The sequence below is a fragment of the Oncorhynchus tshawytscha genome, linkage group LG08 (assembly GCF_018296145.1).
Source record: "Oncorhynchus tshawytscha isolate Ot180627B linkage group LG08, Otsh_v2.0, whole genome shotgun sequence".
NCBI lineage: Eukaryota > Metazoa > Chordata > Actinopteri > Salmoniformes > Salmonidae > Oncorhynchus > Oncorhynchus tshawytscha.
The window spans coordinates 73,711,414-73,729,619 of record NC_056436.1 but is presented as its reverse complement, the minus strand read 5'-3'; the positions used below and the strand labels follow the sequence as shown (position 1 = coordinate 73,729,619).

Here is an 18,206-nt window from a genome sequence, read left to right as displayed (position 1 = left end):
GAACGAGCAGTATGGCTGGTGGCATTGTCATGCTGGAAGGTCATGTCAGGATGAGCCTGCAGGAAGGGCACCACATGAGGGAGGAGGATGTCTTCCCTGTAACGCACAGCATTGAGATTGACTGCAATGACAACAAGCTCAGTCCAATGACGCTGTGACACACCGCCCCAGACCGTGACAGACCTTCCATCGCCCCAGACCGTGACAGACCCTCCACCGCCCCAGACCGTGACAGACCCTCCACCGCCCCAGACCGTGACAGACCCTCCACCGTCCCAGACCGTGACAGACCCTCCACCGCCCCAGACCGTGACAGACCCTCCACCGCCCCAGACCGTGACAGACCCTCCACCGATCCAGACCGCGACAGACCCTCCACCGCCCCAGACCGTGACAGACCCTCCACCGCCCCAGACCGTGACAGACCCTCCACCGCCACAGACCGTGACAGACCCTCCACCGCTCCAGACCGTGACAGACCCTCCACCGCCCCAGACCGTGACAGACCCTCCACCGTCCCAGACCGTGACAGACCCTCCACCGCCCCAGACCGTGACAGACCCTCCACCGCCCCAGACCGTGACAGACCCTCCACCGCCCCAGACCGTGACAGACCCTCCACCGCCCCAGACCGTGACAGACCCTCCACCGTCCCAGACCGTGACTGACCCTCCACCGCCCCAGACCGTGACAGACCCTCCACCATCCCAGACCGTGACAGACCCTCCACCGCCCCAGACCGTGACAGACCCTCCACCGCCCCAGACCGTGACAGACCCTCCACCGCTGACAGACCCTCCACCGCTCCAGAGTACCGGCCTCATTGTAACTCTCATTCCTTCGACGATAAATGCGAGTCCGACCATCACTCCTGGTGAGACAAAACGGAGCACTTTATGCCAGTCCTGTCTGGTCTAGCGACGGTGGGTTTGTGCCCATAGGTGACGTTGTTGCCGGTGATGTCTGGTGATGACCTGCCTTACAACAGGCCTACAAGCCCTCAGTCCAGCCTCTCTCAGCCTATTGCGGACAGTCTGAGCACTGATGGAGAGATTGTGTGTTCCTGGTGTAACTTGGGCAGTTGTTGTTGCCACCCTGTACCTGTCCCGCAGGTGTGATGTTCGGATGTACCGATCCTGTGCAGGTGTTGTTACACATGGCCTGCCACTGTGAGGAAAATCAGCTGTCCGTCCTGTCTACCTGTAGCGCTGTCTTAGGTGTCTCACAGTACGGAGATTGTAATTTATTGCCCTGGCCACATCTGCAGTTCTCATGCCTCCTTGCAGCATGCATAAGGCACGTTCACGCAGATGAGCAGGGACCATGGGCATCTTTCTTTTGGCGTTTTTCAGAGTCAGTAGAAAGGCCTCTTTTAGTGTCCTAAGTTTTCATAATTGTGACCTTAATTGCCTACCGTCTGTAAGCTGCTAGTGTCTTAATGACCGTTCCACAGGTGCATGTTCATTAATTGTTTATGGTTCATTGAACAAGCATGGGAAACAGTGTTTAAACCCTTTACAATGAAGATCTGTGAAGTTACTTGGATTTATACAAATGACCTTTGAAAGACAGGGTGCTGAAAAAGGGACGTTTCTTTCTTTGCTGAGTTTATTTTTAATCTGGATTTGACAAAAAAAGCCTGACTTTTCCCCACGTCATATTTATTATCATTTAGGCTCAATGTATTCCTATTCATTTGCATAGGCTAAGCATTGTGATTAATGTTATTTACCATCTTCTGCTTTTCATGAATTAACAGGCATCAGGGTAAAAATATCATTTTAACCCCCCCCACACATTAATGTTATTTCTTAAAACATTTTATTTAACCTTTATTTAACTAGGCAAGTTTATTTAACTAGGCAAGAACAAATAGTTTATTTACATCGACGGCCTACCAAAAGGCAAAAGGCCTCCTGTGGGGGCTGGGATTAAAATACAAATAAATTAAATACAATTTTTACTTACTTTACAGATCACAAAGTCAGCTAATTTCCACTCCATTCGTATGCAAATACCTTTGATTCATACACTGCATTGTCTGTGGCATGTTTTCATTTTAAACAGGCCTTCCTTTATCTACACTGAAATAGTATTATTTCAGTAGTCCTCTATTATGATTTATTTTTATCATAGCTCATTAGTAGACCCTTGTGGTTAAATATATCTATTCCATGTCTTATGATACAACAATTAATAATGTTGAACTAACAAACACCGTCAAGGGATGCGTTACAATTCACAATAATGAACAATCTATGAAACAGCTGTGAAAACCAATCTGGCAATATTTTGGATTAAAATACATAAACGTTGATATTTCTTTGGTACATGTGTGTCAATTTACTATAGACTGAAATACTGAATTCTGGTGTGTGGAACAAAGAGGAGGTGGGTGCTGTGTGGATGGGATGTTCTGCCTGCCACTTGTTTTCACAAGGTATTCAGTCCGGAAGGTGGACTCGAAGAGGGAAACTGCAAAGTCCAGGCATTTTTGTTCTCTTTGTTCTGAATGTTTGCAGGGCTGGTGTTTTTAGCTCATCTGTGCCTCTCACATTATGTGCCCAGTATGATAGTTTTCTTGCTCTTTCGTAGCGGATAATGACAACATGACAATAACAGTAGCTGATGTAATGAAGAGTTGGAGGGTGGTTGGTAATGGAGGATATCCGATGGATCCATGTCTGGGTGTTAGGCAGAACCCCTAGGTCCTGGAGAACAGGAGCAGAGTAAAGGGAACCGGGAAGGAGACAGACGTAAACGAGCAAACACACAGGTTAAAAGATTATCAGGTATGTAAAAATACAGTTATTGAATGATTTCATTTAAATGTTTGATTAGACATGCAGTAATGTTAATGGCAGACAGAAAAGAAAGGATTCTTGTCTATTTTTTTATGTCAGTGGAGTTGATAAGGGAGGTAAGGAATGGTCCCTGGAAAAGATAGAGATAAGTTGTGAGAGAAACTCCTGCGCCCTGTCCACGTTCAGTCTCACCTTGATTGATAATAGAAATACATGCAATTATATTTAATATTATTACAAATACATTTCTTATTTATCTCTTGGAAGGCCAGAAAATAAATGAACAGCGGACAGTAATTTTTCTCAGTCCGTGCCTGAAGGTGGTCCTTGTTCAGATCTGGTTCGACAACTTCCACCACATCAGGTGCTATATAATGTGATGGGCACAGAGGCAAATGAATGGAACAGGAGAAGAGGATGTGGTTGCTTGTGGAGGGAGAGCAGTGTGGGTTGTGGGTAGAACACCTACAGTGATGCTGATTGGTTGCTGTGGCTCATCAACTCTTGACTAAAATAAATACATTTTGAAATTAGTTTGACCTTGCCATAGTTCAACAGAAGAAAAACCCTTCATTAACATACTCCCAGAGATATTCACTGAATGAAGTTACCTACCCATCCCCATTTACAATTTAATTCATCAATTAAATCAATTATTCTATAGCACATTCAATTACATTATTATTGTGGACTATAGGCTACTCCTGTATCTACCTTATACAATACCTTAATCATTGAATGAAGTAGAGTACCCATCCACATTTCCAATTTCATTTATCAATTAGTTAAATAATACAAGCACATACAGTTACATTATTGTAGAATAGGGTAGTCCTGTATCCACACTATATTAGGATACCGCTTCTGATTTCATTGGTCTTGTCAGGCATGATTTTAGGTCTTTGATCGAAGTTGTATGTTGAACCTCCTTTCCCTTCTTCAGTGAAAAGTAGTTCTGCATTCTCCATTTAATTCAGTTTGAGTGTGAATGTGTAGGCCTAGTGACAGTGGAAAAATAAACCTATAGCTCCAGCACACAATGGCATGTGGGGATAGTGTATTACAATGTACAATATGTATATATCCTATAGTACAATGGCATGTAGGAGTATTGTATTACAATGTAGAATATGAATATATCATACAGTACAATGGCATGTAGGAGTAGTGTATTACAATGTAGAATATGTATATATCCTATAGTACAATGGCATGTAGGAGTATTGTATTACAATGTAGAATATGTATATATCATACAGTACAATGGCATGTAGGAGTAGTGTATTACAATGTAGAATGTGTATATATCCTATAGTACAATGGCATGTAGGAGTATTGTATTACAATGTAGAATATGTATATATCATACAGTACAATGGCATGTAGGAGTAGTGTATTACAATGTAGAATGTGTATATATCCTATAGTACAATGGCATGTAGGAGTAGTGTATTACAATGTAGAATATGTATATATCATATAGCACCATGTGTGTATATTTTCATTTACAATTTAATTAATCCATGAAATAAATTATACTAGCAGATCAAATTACGTTATTGTACACTAGCCTACTCCTCTATCAACACAGTACATAATATTGTCTATGTGCTTTCGACAATACATTATCAACTCGTTATCAACATAAATGTATTGTTGAGCTGTTGTTGCTCCTAGACATTTTCACTTCACAATAACAGCACTTACAGTTGACCAGGGCAGCTCTAGCAGGACAGAAATTTGACCAACTGACTAGTTGGAAAGGTGGCATTCTATGACGGTGCCACGTTGAAAGTCACTGAGCTCTTCAGTAAGACCATTCTACTGCCAATGTTTGTCTATGGAGATTGCATGGCTGTGTGCTCTATTTTATGCACCTATCAGCAACGGGTGTGGCTGAAATAGCCGAATCCACTAATTTGAAGGGGTGTCTACATACTTTAGTACATATAGTGTAGCTTCACCTATAGAAGTAACAAACCAGTAAACCCCATTTTGCCAGCACTGGCATTACCATGGTAACTGCAAGGCCACCACACTTGATAAACTATTGTTTGTCCTGCTGTTGTTCAAATATAAAAACAATTGTTTCAAATAATCCTAACCCCCCCCCTCCAAGGGATGTAATTTTACTTCTGACACACAAACACACACACACTGAGGAAGGCACAAGCTGAAAGCAGTGTGTGCAGGACATGTTGCCTGGAAAGGGGGACTCAGAGGATGACGAGAGCGATGTCTTCGTCAACACCAACCGCTGTAATGTCCACTACAGTGAAAGTGGGGAAGACACTGAGGATGAGAAGAAGGAAGAAGAGGACAGAGTGTAGAGCAGCTTGTATTGTTGAGATGTTTATGACAATCCCCTGGACAGATGTTTACACCAATGTCCCCCTCAGAATACACTGGTGCTGAAGAATATATTGTGGATTGTACTCTCCCACCCCATGAATCCAATCAAACATCCTGCTGTTTTAACATGTATTTGGGGGTTGGACTTAGCATCCCATGGACATAATGTAGGTTAGGTATATCATACAGTACTTATACCACCTGTCCTAGAGAGGAACATGAGCATGCTTTTCTAAGCTATGTTGAAAAAGAGGTGAATGGTGGAAATATTGAACTGGTCCATGACACCCTGACTGAGGTTGTGCCATAATATATGTACATAATGGTTGTGTAATAAAATCTTTATTGTGGTCTTTCATCAGAAAAATACTTACAATATAATTAACCCAATGAGTCCCATTGCAAAGCTGGACTTCTAACCCCTTCTAAACATGGTGTTTGTGAGCTACATTCTGGGTTGTATCGTTGGATTCGTCTATTTCTTTTGCATCCATAGATACCAACTGTGTAAATTATAGGGGCTGACCTAGAGCGGTGTTTGTCAGACAAGGGCGGATCCCGAATGGTTTGAGGTACAAAAGGTATCTATGAAAAGCTGAGAATCTCACTCTGATGTCCACAAGCCATACAAGTGGGTAGAAGGTAGGGGTTCTTCTACATAGACGATCAGAGGAAATCCCAGGACATAGTGTCTATAATACTGTAATAAACTCACATACTTGCGGTCACAACTCCAAAATCCGCATAGTTATCACTGACTAGTTGGATATTAAGTTCTCACTGAGCAAACAATTTATGTACTTACAGCATTCATATAAATTAATTTTTATCAGGTTTTTGCTTTGACAGACATTTTTTTTATTGACAGTTGTAAATAAAACTCATGTTTGTCAAATTGTTTTGTGTTATTTTTGTAACCCTGGTTGTCCTGAAAAGAAAATGGTAAAACATATCACTATGAGGTTAAATATAAGGGCTGGACAGGCAAGTAAATGTGTGTCAGATAAATTAAAAGCAGATTTTTTGGGGGGGTCTCAGGACTGATAGGTTTAAGATTGTTGTCCAGATGTCTGTTTCAAAATTAAATAATCAAATATTAAAATGGTTAATGTTCAGAGAAACATTGAAAAGTGCACAAAATTTGTCAGAGAGGTTCATTTACACATTCATTTACTTACTCATCTGTTGGTTTGGGATAACCAACCCTCAGATCTAACTCAGCCATTATGCAGTAGCAGTGGTCAAATCAGTCAAATGTAGTTCATCTTAACATGTTTGTTGCACCTCATGATTCTGACTTTGCTCATAACTAGCCCCCGAGCCCAAAAACTGAGCATGACAATTCCTGCCCACAGCATGGGACCCAAACCTGTTAAACAGGAGGCAGTTGAGCAATGTATGAAATATATGGCCTTCACAGTTGACTGTGTACCAAGTAGGTCATTCTGTTTAATACTTCATCAAATACTTACATGCCGTCACAAACAAACATTTCTTCAACATCAGTAAAAACAAACGACATCCAGTATTTCTGTCAAACGTAGGTTCACGTTTATCACACTGTGGGGCCTTATTACAGGGCAGTTCTCAGCTGAAAGGATACCGTTCTCCATCACCATCTATCATTTGAGTCAGTTTTAAAACAACCAGTCTAGTATTTCCTCAGGTTCCTCACATCGTTGTGTTTACAGTAATAATAGGTTTACAGTAATAATGGGTTTACAGTAATAATGGGTTTACATGAATAAATCGGTACTGTTCCCCATTCTCATGCTCCTCTCCATTGTCAAGTGGCAGCACATCTTCTCTATAGACAATCACCATCATGTCAGTTTTACATAATAGGATAGCCAGTCAGTGAATAGCTCCCTATGAAGGCCTTGCCTCTTCCCCATTGTCAAGTGGCAGCAGAGCCGCGGGGTGCTAAGAGTGCTGCAGCACCTCCTGATAAATCATAATAAAAAAATTATTACTATAAACATTTCCTCAGAATTTCCAACATGCTTTCAATGACGATGACAGTGTATTCTGAAAGTATTCAGACCCCTTGAATTTTTCCACATTTTGTTACGGTACAGCCTTATTCTAAAATGGATGAAATAGTATTTTCCCCCTCATCAATCTACACACAATAACCCCATAATGACAAAGCAAAAACAAAAATGATATTACATGTACAGGTTTCTCCCATTCTTCTCTGCAGATCCTCTCAAGCTCTGTCAGGTTGGGTGGGGAGCGTTGCTGCACAGCTATTTTCAGGTCTCTCCAGAGATGTTCGATCGGGTTCAAGTCCGGGCTCTGGCTGGGCTACTCAAGGATATTCAGAGACTTGTCCCGATGACACTCCAGCACTATCTTGGCTGTGTGCCAAGTTCATTGTCCTGTTGGAAGGCCCCTGTCTGAGGTCCTGAGCGCTCTGGAGCAGGTTTTCATCAAGGATCTCCCTGTACTTTACTCCGTTCATCTTACCCTCGATCCAGACTAGTCTCCCAGTCCCTGCCACTGAAAAACATCCCCACAGCATGATGCTGCCAGCACAATGCTTCACCGTAGGGATGGTGCCAGGTTTCCTCCAGATGTGACGCTTGGCAATCAGGCCAGAGTTCAATCTTGGTTTCATCAGACCAGAGAATCTTTTTTCTCATGGTCTGAGAGTCCTTTTGGCAAACTCCAAGCGGGCTGTTATGTGTCTTTTACTGAGGAGTGGCTTCCGTCTGGCCACTCTACCATAAAGGCCTGATTGGTGGAGTGCTGCAGAGATGGTTGTCGTTCTGGAAGGTTCTCCCTCAAAAAATCTAATCTTTAAAAAAAAATATATATATATTTCTCCAGGTACGCCAGTTGAGAAGTTCTCATTTACAACTGCGACCTGGCCAAGATAAAGCAAAGAAGTGCGACACAAACAACAACACACATGGAATAAACAAACATACAGTCAATAACACAATAGAAAAAAATGAATAAATAATAATAATAATTATTGGTTACATATTTCGCAGATGTTATTGTGGGTGTAGCGAAATGCTTGTGTTCCTAGCTCCAACAGTGCAGTAGTATCTAACAATTCACAACAATACACACAATCTAAAAGTAAAAGAATGGAATTAAGAAATATATAAATATTAGGATGAGCAATGTCTGAATGGCATTGACTAAAATACAGCAGAATAGAGTATATGCATATGAAATGAGTAAAGAGGTATGTAAACATTATTAAAGTGACTAGTGTTCCATTATTAAAGGGACCAGTGATTCCATGTCTATGTATATAAGGTGCAGGGTTGAGTAACCGGGTGGTAGCCGGTTACTCGGAAGCTGTTTTTCAGTCTCTCGGTCCCAGCCAGGGAACCTCACATCTCCACAGACGAACTCTGTTAGAGTGACCATGAGGTTCTTGGTCACCTCCCTGACTTAGACCCTTCTCCCGCCGGGCCAGCTCTAGGGAGAGTCTTGGTGGTTCCAAACTTCTTCCATTTAAAGAATGATGGAGGCCACTGTGTTCTTGGGGACCTTCAATGCTGCAGACATTTTTTGGTACCCTTCCCCAGATCTGTGCATCGACACAATCCTGTATTGGAACTCTACGGACAATTCCTTCGACCTCATGGTTTGGTTTTTGCTCTGACATGCACTGTCAACTGTGTGACCTTATATAGACAGGTGTGTGCCTTTCCAAATCATGTCCAATCAATTGAATTTACCACAGGTGGACTCCAATCAAGTTGTAGAAACATCTCAAGGATGATCATTGGAAACAGAATGCACCTGAGCTCGTATAGCTAACATTTGTGAATTTGGTCGGGTCACTCACAAAGTTGCATATTGCAGCTTTAAGTCAGTTTCATACCAGTCAGTGATTACCTCACTATAGAGCTGAATTTTCAGAACTACCCCATGGATCTGTCAGAAGTTCCTGTCCCTTGTTGTCTTTCACACTAAATGGATCTATCAGAAATGTATTCTTGTTCTCCTTCTCAGTTCTCAGGATGGTGCTGTTGCACTCTGTCTGGTTCCTCATTATCTCCGACCACAGCTTCATCACCTGAGCAGGGCTGCGTTTATGTACCAGTAAGATAGTGTGGTACGCACACCGCTCTTCCCCCTCTTTCTTGGGGAAGTCGAAGGTGAGGAAGGCGGGGTGGTGGATGGGGTGGACCCCGAGCCTGTGGAGGCAAATGCCCACGTAGACATCATCAATGGGGTACAGGTGAACTCTCCGGGAAATACGGTTGAGCCTCAGGGCCAGCTCCCCTGAGTACACCACCCCTCCCCCACCCCCATACGGAGGGTACAGACCATTATAGAAACTAGCAGGAATAAAGTACTTGGTAGTGTTGACTCTGTTGGGGCTGGCTGCTCCTATCACATCCCCTACCATGAATCCCTTCATAAACTCTGACCCGGGCCCCCCTGACAGGATCGTCTGCTCCCGGAGGTAGTCTAAGAGAGCAGGGGTCCGCAACAGGACGTCGTCGTCCCCTTTAAAGATGAAGCGTGCCATGGAGCAGCGGGTGGAGAGCCAGTCCCACAGCAGCACGTCCTTCAGGGTGAGGTTAAAGAAGGAGTCGTGGAAGTCCCACTGGAGGATGTCCCTGTACTGGCGGCTCTCCAGCTGCAGCAGCTCGCTGACGTCTACTCGGGGCTCTGCGTGGTTCTTCCCCAGGAGGAAGACCCTCCGCACCACACCGCCGTTCCCTGTCGCCCCTGCCACCCATCCCGCCCGGCCCCATGTCTGCCGGATGGCTTGACGGTTCTCAAAGTTCAGATCCTTGGTCTTAATGGCCAGCACTAGGAGAGGCCCCTGTCCCTTCCTTGGCCCACGCCCACACAGTTTAGCAGGCTCAATGAGGACAGGGTAGTCCCTGAAGTGCATGGAGCGCACAAACATCTGCATCTGCAGGGGCAGCTCCGGGAAATCCTCCATTTGAGACGTCAAGTTCCCAATCTCAGAGAACCCTGCACTCAAGGTGGGGAAGGAAAACCGCAAATAGTTTTTATTATTGTTATTATTGGTATCAAGATGGTAATTATACTCTCTGCTGGGCATCAGGATGGGGTTGTATTGGCGGTCAATGTGTAACTGGAGCAGGTTCCAGAGGGCTTCTCCGTGGGGCTTGGGGTCCCAGAAGGAGCTGGTGGGATGGGGGGCCACGGTGCCATTACTGGTTAACCCCAGTGCAATGAAGCGCTCTGGTGGAGTTTGTGGGATAGGGGCAGCAACGCCTGGGCCTGTGGTGGTGGTAGTACCATAGCACACAGCCAGGGTGACGTACACACAGAGAGATCCCACCAGGACACCTGGAGTACAGCACAGGCATAGGAGAACACGCCGCCACCGCCAATGGTAGCACGCCATTTAACTACAGAAAGAGAAGGAGCAAGGGAGAGAGAGCAGGCAGTGGAGAGGTGGCAGGATACATTTGGAGAAGAGTGGGGAAGAAATGGGGAAGAGATGTAAGGAGAGAGAGGGAGGAATGATAAGGGGAGTGAGAGAGGAGGGGAGGAGAGAGGTGGGAGATTTTATTATTGCAATCTTTTGTCACTTAAATCAATACAGCTACATGACTAACTAAGAATAATGACTAGGGCCCTGTGTTTTGGACAATCATGTGACATGCCTGGATTTTTACCTTTATTTAAAGCTTTTTCATCAACAGTCCTCATTTGTTTTTATGTCAGATGGTCCAGCACAGCCCTCAGACAATTGCTTTAATGTAAAATACCAGAAAATATTTAATTTCAAATACCGGATAAGAATACATCTTATTTTAAGTAATTTATTAGTGCTTGACTTGGGCAGGTCGCTGAACAGGTGTTGTGCCGAAAATCTCCCCCCTGATGAAAATCTCCCCCTTGCCAGAATCCCCCCTCTAAATTCCTTAATTTTGTGGCTAGAGTCAAATAGTGACAACATCAGAGTCAAATACTTTCTATAGAACAAACTTCACGTCAGGATAGGCAACCGAAATTAATCATTCATGTACAGATGAAATTGGAAGTTTACGTATACTTAGGTTGGAGTCATTAAAACTTGTTTTTCAACCACTCCACAAATTTCTTGTTAACAAACTATAGTTTTGGCAAGTCGGTTAGGACATCTACTTTGTGCATGACACAAGTAATTTTTCCAAAAATTGTTTACAGACAGATTATTTCCCTTATAATTCACTGTATCACAATTCCAGTGGGTCAGAAGTTAACATACACTAAGTTGACTGTGCCTTTATACAGTTTGGAAAATGTCAGAAAATTATGTCATGGCTTTAGAAGCTTCTGATAGTCTAATTGACATAATTTGAGTCAATTGGAGGTGTACTTGTTCAATGCTGAATTGTTTCAATGAGCACTTTGTATCATCTGGTAGGCTGTTTGAGTCCTCTGTCTCTGTACAACCCTGTGTGGGTGAACCAGTGAGAGCTGGTCAAACTTTTAGCTTTTTGCCATTCTCAGTGCAGGTGGTACATAAAGCCCTGAAATCCTTAGATCAGAGAAAGCCTGCAGGCCCTGATCTTTTGGATCCCTGCTTTTTAAATCTGGTAGCTGATTTCATAGCTGAACCATTTACATCTCTGTTCAATTTAACCCTGGAATGTAATGAAATTCCAAAGATCTGGAAATCAGCATTTGTCCTACCACTTATAAAAGGGGGAGATCCAACTCTTTTAAATAATTATAGGCCAATCTCAAAGCTGTCACCCCTGGTGAAAATACTTTAAACCCTTGTAAGTGAACAGCTAAAAGAGTTTTTATTTACTAACTCTATTTTATCAATGTACCAATCGGGCTTCAGGAAGAAGCATAGCACATTTACAGCAGCCATGAAGGTTTTAAATGATATCACTGAAACCATTGACAAAAAACAGCACTGTGCCTCACTTTTTATTGATCTCTCTAAGGCTTTTGATACAGTTGATCATGCTATACTAAGGCAGAGATTGTTGAGTGTAGGTCCTTCGGAGCATGCAGTTGCATGGTTTGCTAACTATCTGTCTGATAGAACTCAGTGCACTCAATTTGATGGGCTTATGTCTGTTAAATTGTCTGTCTTGAATGGTGTGCCCCAAGGCTCTGTACTTGGTCCTCTATTATTCACTATTTATTTAAATGATTTAGACAAAAATGTCCAAAATGCACAACTTCATTTTTATGCTGATGATTCTGTTATTTACTGTTGTGCCTCGTCTCTTACAAAAGCTTTCCAGAACATGCAAACTGCTTTTTATACTGTTCAACATACCTTGTGTCAATTGAAGCTTATCCTCAATACTGACAAAACTAAACTAATGGTGTTTTCTAATGCAAGAAATAGACATCTGAAACTTTCACCTATTACTACCTGTCAGGGCAAGGAGATTGAGGTTGTAACCTCATATAAATATCTTGGAATTTTAATTTTGCATATTCAACAATTTACAAAATATTGAAGCTGAAATTGGGATTTTATTTTAGGAATAAGGCCTGTTTTTCTTTTGAAGCCAGAAGGAGGCTAGTATCAGCTACATTTATGCCTTTACTAGACTATGGGGATATTTGATATATGAATGCTTCCTTCCGCTCAGTTTTTGAGATCAATTGACACTCTTTACCATGGCACTTTGAGATGTATTTTAAACTGCAAAACCCTTACGCACCACGGCACTTTGTATACCAGGATTGGCTGGCCTTCTCTAGTCACTCGTAGGCTCAGTCACTGGTATGCTTTTATTTACAAAGCCATTTTGGGTTTACTACCTTTTTATTTGTGCATTTTTATTGTTCAGAAATGTGGTGGGTACTCTCTTCGTTCGTGGACTTTATCCTGCTAACTGTTCCAAATATCCAAACTGAATTTGGTAAAAGGGCTTTTAAGTACTCTGCGCCATCATCTTGGAACACCTTACAAAATACTTTTGAATTGGAAGAACTTGTCCCGATTGGTGTTTTTAAATCACTGATGAAGGATTTTGAGGCTGATTGCCTGACCTGTCAATGTTTTTAATTTGCTGTTTTATACTCTTGTGAATTCAATGGTTTTTACTAGATTACTTGTAGTTTTTCATGTTGTCTGTCTGTAATTTGTTTGTAATGGTGCTGCCTATCTTGGCCAGGGCGCTCTTGAAAAAGAGATTTTAATCTCAATGAGCCCTTCCTGGTTAAATAAAGGTTCAATTAAATTAAATTAAAACTTGTGCATGTGTTACGGATACAGTTATCCTGTGTGTGTGTGTGTGTATCCTGTGTGTGTGTTTCTTTTCTCTCCTTCTCCCCTCACAGGTGAAAATCATCACTCCCCAATCAGTCAACAATCAATCATCAATCAGAAGACACACCTCCTCCTATTTCCTACCCTATCACAGTTCTTTCCCCATGGTTTAAAAACCCCATCATTTGTTTGCTCTAGAGCTCAATTCTCTCTGTAAATGCCATGTCTGTAGGTCTCTGTGTTTCACTCTCACTTTGTGTCTTAGCCTCTCTTTTGTTTGAGCACCTCCATAGCACTTTGTCATCACCTGTGAGTATTGTTTTTGGTTATGGTGTTTGTTTGTTGCTGGTGGGAAAAGGGGGAAACCAAGACAAGTCGCCCATGGGCATACACTACCCGTAGGTGAACTTTGTTAAATACACTAGTTAGAACTGGGCGGACCACCCACTGTATTTTTGGTTAGTTAGTTAGCTGTTAAAGTAGGCTAGTCTAGCTTAGGGGTGTTTTTGTATATTTATTGTTTCTTTCCTTGGGTCCAGCTCAGCCCCTTTTCCTGCTCCCCCCCCCCCATTACCGTGTGTTTACAAATAAACCCTGAGTTTGACGGTATAATTTCAGTTGTTGTGGTTATTTCATTCACTTTTACTTTGTCACAATTATAATTTGCATGAGTTATGTTACAGGTCTCATTACCATCCCCCCTAGACTGTCGGGCCAAAAGGGATTCGTAACAGCATGTATTTCAAGGCCTACCTTCAAACTCAGTGCCTCTTTGCTTGACATCATGGGAAAATCCAAAGAAATCAGCCAAGACCTCAGAAAAAAATATGGAGACCTTCACAGGTCTGGTTCATCCTTGGGAGCATTTTCCAAACGCCTGAAGGTACCACGTTCATCTGTACAAACAATAGTATGCAAGTATAAACACCATGAGACCACGTAGCCGTCATACCGCTCAGGAAGGAGACGCGTTCTGTCTCCTAGACTTTGGTGCGAAAAGTGCAAATCAATCCCAGAACAACAGCAAAGAACCCTGTGAAGATTCTGAAGGAAACAGGTACAAAAGTAAAATGAGTCCTATAATCGACAGTACCTGAAAGGCTGCTCAGCAAGGAAGAAGCCACTGCTCCAAACATCCATAAAAAGCCAGACTACGGTTTGCAACTGCACATGGGGACAACAATCATACTTTTTGGAGAAATGTCCTTTGGTCTGATGAAACAAAAATAGAACTGTTTGGCCATAATGACCATCATTATGTTGGAGGAAAAAGGGGGAAGCTTGCAAGCCGAAGAACACTATCCAAACCGTGAAGCACGGGGGTGGCAGAATCATGTTGTGGGGGTGGCAGAATCATGTTGTGGGGGTGCTTTGCTGCAGGAGGGACTGATGCACTTCACAAAATAGATGGCATCATGAGGCTGGAAAATGATGTGGATATATTGAAGCAACATCTCAAGACATCAGTCAGGAAGTTAAAGCTTGGTTGCAAATGGGTCTTCCAAATGGACAATGACCCCAAGCATACTTCCAAAGTTGTGTCAAAATGGCTTAAGGACAACAAAGTCAAGGTATTGGATTGGCCACCAGAAAGCCCTGACCTCAATTCTATTGAACATTTGTGTGCATAACTGAAAAGCGTGTGCGAGCAAGGAGGCCTACAAACCTGACTCAGTTACACCAGCTCTGTCAGGAGGAATGGGCCAAAATTCACCCAGCGTATTGTGGGAAGCTTGTGGAAGGCTATCCAAAACATTTGACCCGAGATAAACAATTTAAAATCAATGCTACCAAATACTAATTGTGTATGTAAACTTCTGACCCACTGTGATGAAAGACATAAAAGCTGAAATAAATAATTCTCAACTATTATTCTGACATTTCACATTCTTAAAATAGTGGTGATCCTAACTGACCTAAAACAGGGACTTTTTACTAGGATTAAATGTCAGGCATTGTGAAAAACTGAGTTTAAATGTATTTGGCTAAGGAGTATGTGAACTTCCCACTTCAACTGTATGTGTGTTATATTAAACATAGAGGAGGGAGTAAAATGTTGGCAAGCAATAAACAGTTCAGAACAACTGTGGTTGAATTATTATCCTTACACTTTAAAAATTACTCGCGAATAAGACATGGGAGAGATGACGAATTATGGCAAAGATATTTATTTATAGACTAATACAAAATCAGTAACGGATCTTGCGGTGCTGGTGTTGTGCCAAAAGTGCTTGCTAGTTGATACTTCTGATCACGTTAGGCTGCGTTTCATTTAATTTTTTATGTCAGTTTGATCGCGGCGAGGCACTAATGTCTGCAGTTTTCGGTTTGGCTATTTGTTTCTAGTGTATTAGTCTATGAATAAATATCCTTGCCAAAATTCGTCATCCCTCCCATGTCTTATTGGACTAGTAGTTGTTCTGAAATGTATATTGCTTGCCTACATTTTTACTCCCTCTGTTTAATATAACACACATACATTATTATTCATTTCGGTTGCCTATCCTGATGTGAAGTTTGTTCTATAGAAAATATTTGACTGTGTGCCACAGAAAGTATTTGACTCTAGCCACAAAATTAAGGAAATTAGAAGTGGTGAGGATTTCGGCAAGGCTATTTTCTTGCCGAAATGAATAAGTAATGTAATACATCCTTCCCCCTTCTAATTTCCCGAATTTTGGCAAAGAGATTTATTTATCGACTAATACACTTGAAATAAATAGCCAAACCGAAAACTGCAGACATTACTAGTGCCTCCCACGCGATCAAACCGACATAAAAAAAACAATGAAATGCAGGCCATGAAATCCCAACAAGCAAGCAAGTCGCAGCAATGAAGAATTGAGTGCGTGCGAGTTCACGCGAGACGGGGGGGATTCTGGCAGGGGGGAGATTTTCTGCACAACACCGGAACCGGGGGCTGAGGGGGGGTCATCAAGGGCGCCACCAAGGGCGCCATACAAGCTAGAACCGCCACATACACTTGAAACAAATAGCCAAACCGAAAACTGCAGATAAATTGCTTTCTGCTACTAAGATCAGTGAAATATAGGCTAAACTGACAACGGAGTGAAGAGCAGAAATATCAACTAGCAAGCAAGTCACAGCAATGAAGGACGTGAAGGGGCGGAGATTTCTGACGGGGGAGACTTTCGGCACAACACCGGCTCAACATTTTGGTGGAAATTGCGTACTGACTCCTCTATAAAACAAAGTAGTTTATCGCCGGCCCAAATTCACAAAGTTGATCAAAGCGGAATGAAGGTGGGATCTGCATTGATCTGAAATTGAGAGAGGGCATTCATTTCCTGGTTCCTGATTCCGTTTTGTTCAAGTTTATTTGCCGCTAGTCCGTAACATTGCATATCAAGGGTGGCAACCATCCTCCAGGATAGCTACTGGGTGTGCAGGCTTTTGTTCCAGCCCTGGTCTAACCACATTGTAGCCTAAACATCACATCAGCTGCTCAACATGACCTTGATAAGCAGACTTGGGTGTTTCAGGGCTGGATCAAAAGCTAAGCACAAACAGGCTCTCTCCAGGTGGAAGGTTGACCACATCTTGATAACGTGTGACTAACAGTACAGTTCTACTTTCTGAGGGTTTAAGTTCCTTGATAAAGGGCACAATGGCAGGAGATGGGAGGCCTACATGGGATCAGACACAGCTGCCGTTCAGTGTCAATAATGGTTACTTTTTCATGTAGGCTATAATAATAGTCATGAAAAATTGGTTAAGTCATGGAAAATGTGTATGTACCCATCAGAGGTTTCTATAGCATAATGTAATTTGTGAATTTTGGTGAACAGTCTAATGGACCGACTTGGAAAAAGACAGCCCCTGCACTTATTTAATCCCAAATCAAGCACTGCCATTTCTGAGTATGTAACAAACATGGCACAAAAAGTGTGATGTGTATTGGGATATACAGTGGAAAATAAAGTAGGGCTATAGATTCCTTATCAATAATGAAATATCTAAAAATTACATGATATTCAAAATTCATTGATCGTCTATTAGGCATATCTGAGTAATTCAAAATTAGTACATTTGACCACATCCTACCTTGATTTTCCCCTTTGAAACTAATGTTCTTCCATATGACTATTATAGGCTAATATAAGCGTTGACTTTGATTTGTATCCATCCTGTGTGCCAATTGATATAAAAATTAGCTTGCCAAAACGTAAATGATATAATCACATAATAGCCTATAAATCAAAGGTATGATCTTTGGTCTTCTCAGACGATCCGGAGACCAAATGATCCCCTGAAGTGTTCTCCACCGATACAAACTACTGTGAAACAGCATAGCGGCAGAGCAAGGATTTACCTACAGTTTACAGCAAAACCAGTTGCAGGTATATACATGAAGGACACTCCCCTCTATTGTCAGAAACGAGAACAGAGATACCTTACCTGAACGATCACTCAGTTTCAATCAATCAGCACCATACATGTTACTGTTTATTTACTTTTAAGTCCCACTCCATTTTTGCACATTTCCCGTTGAAAAATGATCATTCAAGTATACATACAGTAAAGTACAGTAAGCAACACTGTGTATTTCACAATTGCGAAAGTCAAGGGTTTGGCTTTATTGAGTCATAATACCCATAAAACCTAGCAATGAGAAACACACTTAACAGGCTCAAAACAAGGTAGCCATGACTAAATGCAGCTAAACAAACACCCTTCTTCATGAAAACCTTTTTAAATTGAAAACCACCCCAGCCAACATTTCCATGTGGGGCCCATAAGGGTTAATAAAGGGCTGTTCCATGGGCCACATTAGGTAAACCCAAAAGGGACCTACAAAGTTTTGTCCTCAGTATCCAAGCTGACCCCAAGTGTGGTTGCCATGTTGG

General features: G+C 42.2%; 1 protein-coding gene across 1 annotated transcript; it reads right to left on the bottom strand.

Moving 5' to 3' along the window:
• Window positions 1-8,918: 8,918 nt before the first annotated feature.
• Window positions 8,919-17,702, bottom strand: LOC112255914 (N-acetyllactosaminide beta-1,3-N-acetylglucosaminyltransferase 2). Its single transcript, XM_024428754.2, has 2 exons — window positions 17,404-17,702; window positions 8,919-10,516 (listed from the first exon to the last, which is right to left on the bottom strand). The coding sequence occupies exon 2, from the start codon at window positions 10,510-10,512 to the stop codon at window positions 9,022-9,024; it is 1,491 nt and encodes a 496-aa protein (XP_024284522.1). The 5' UTR covers window positions 10,513-10,516; window positions 17,404-17,702; the 3' UTR covers window positions 8,919-9,021.
• Window positions 17,703-18,206: the final 504 nt, after the last annotated feature.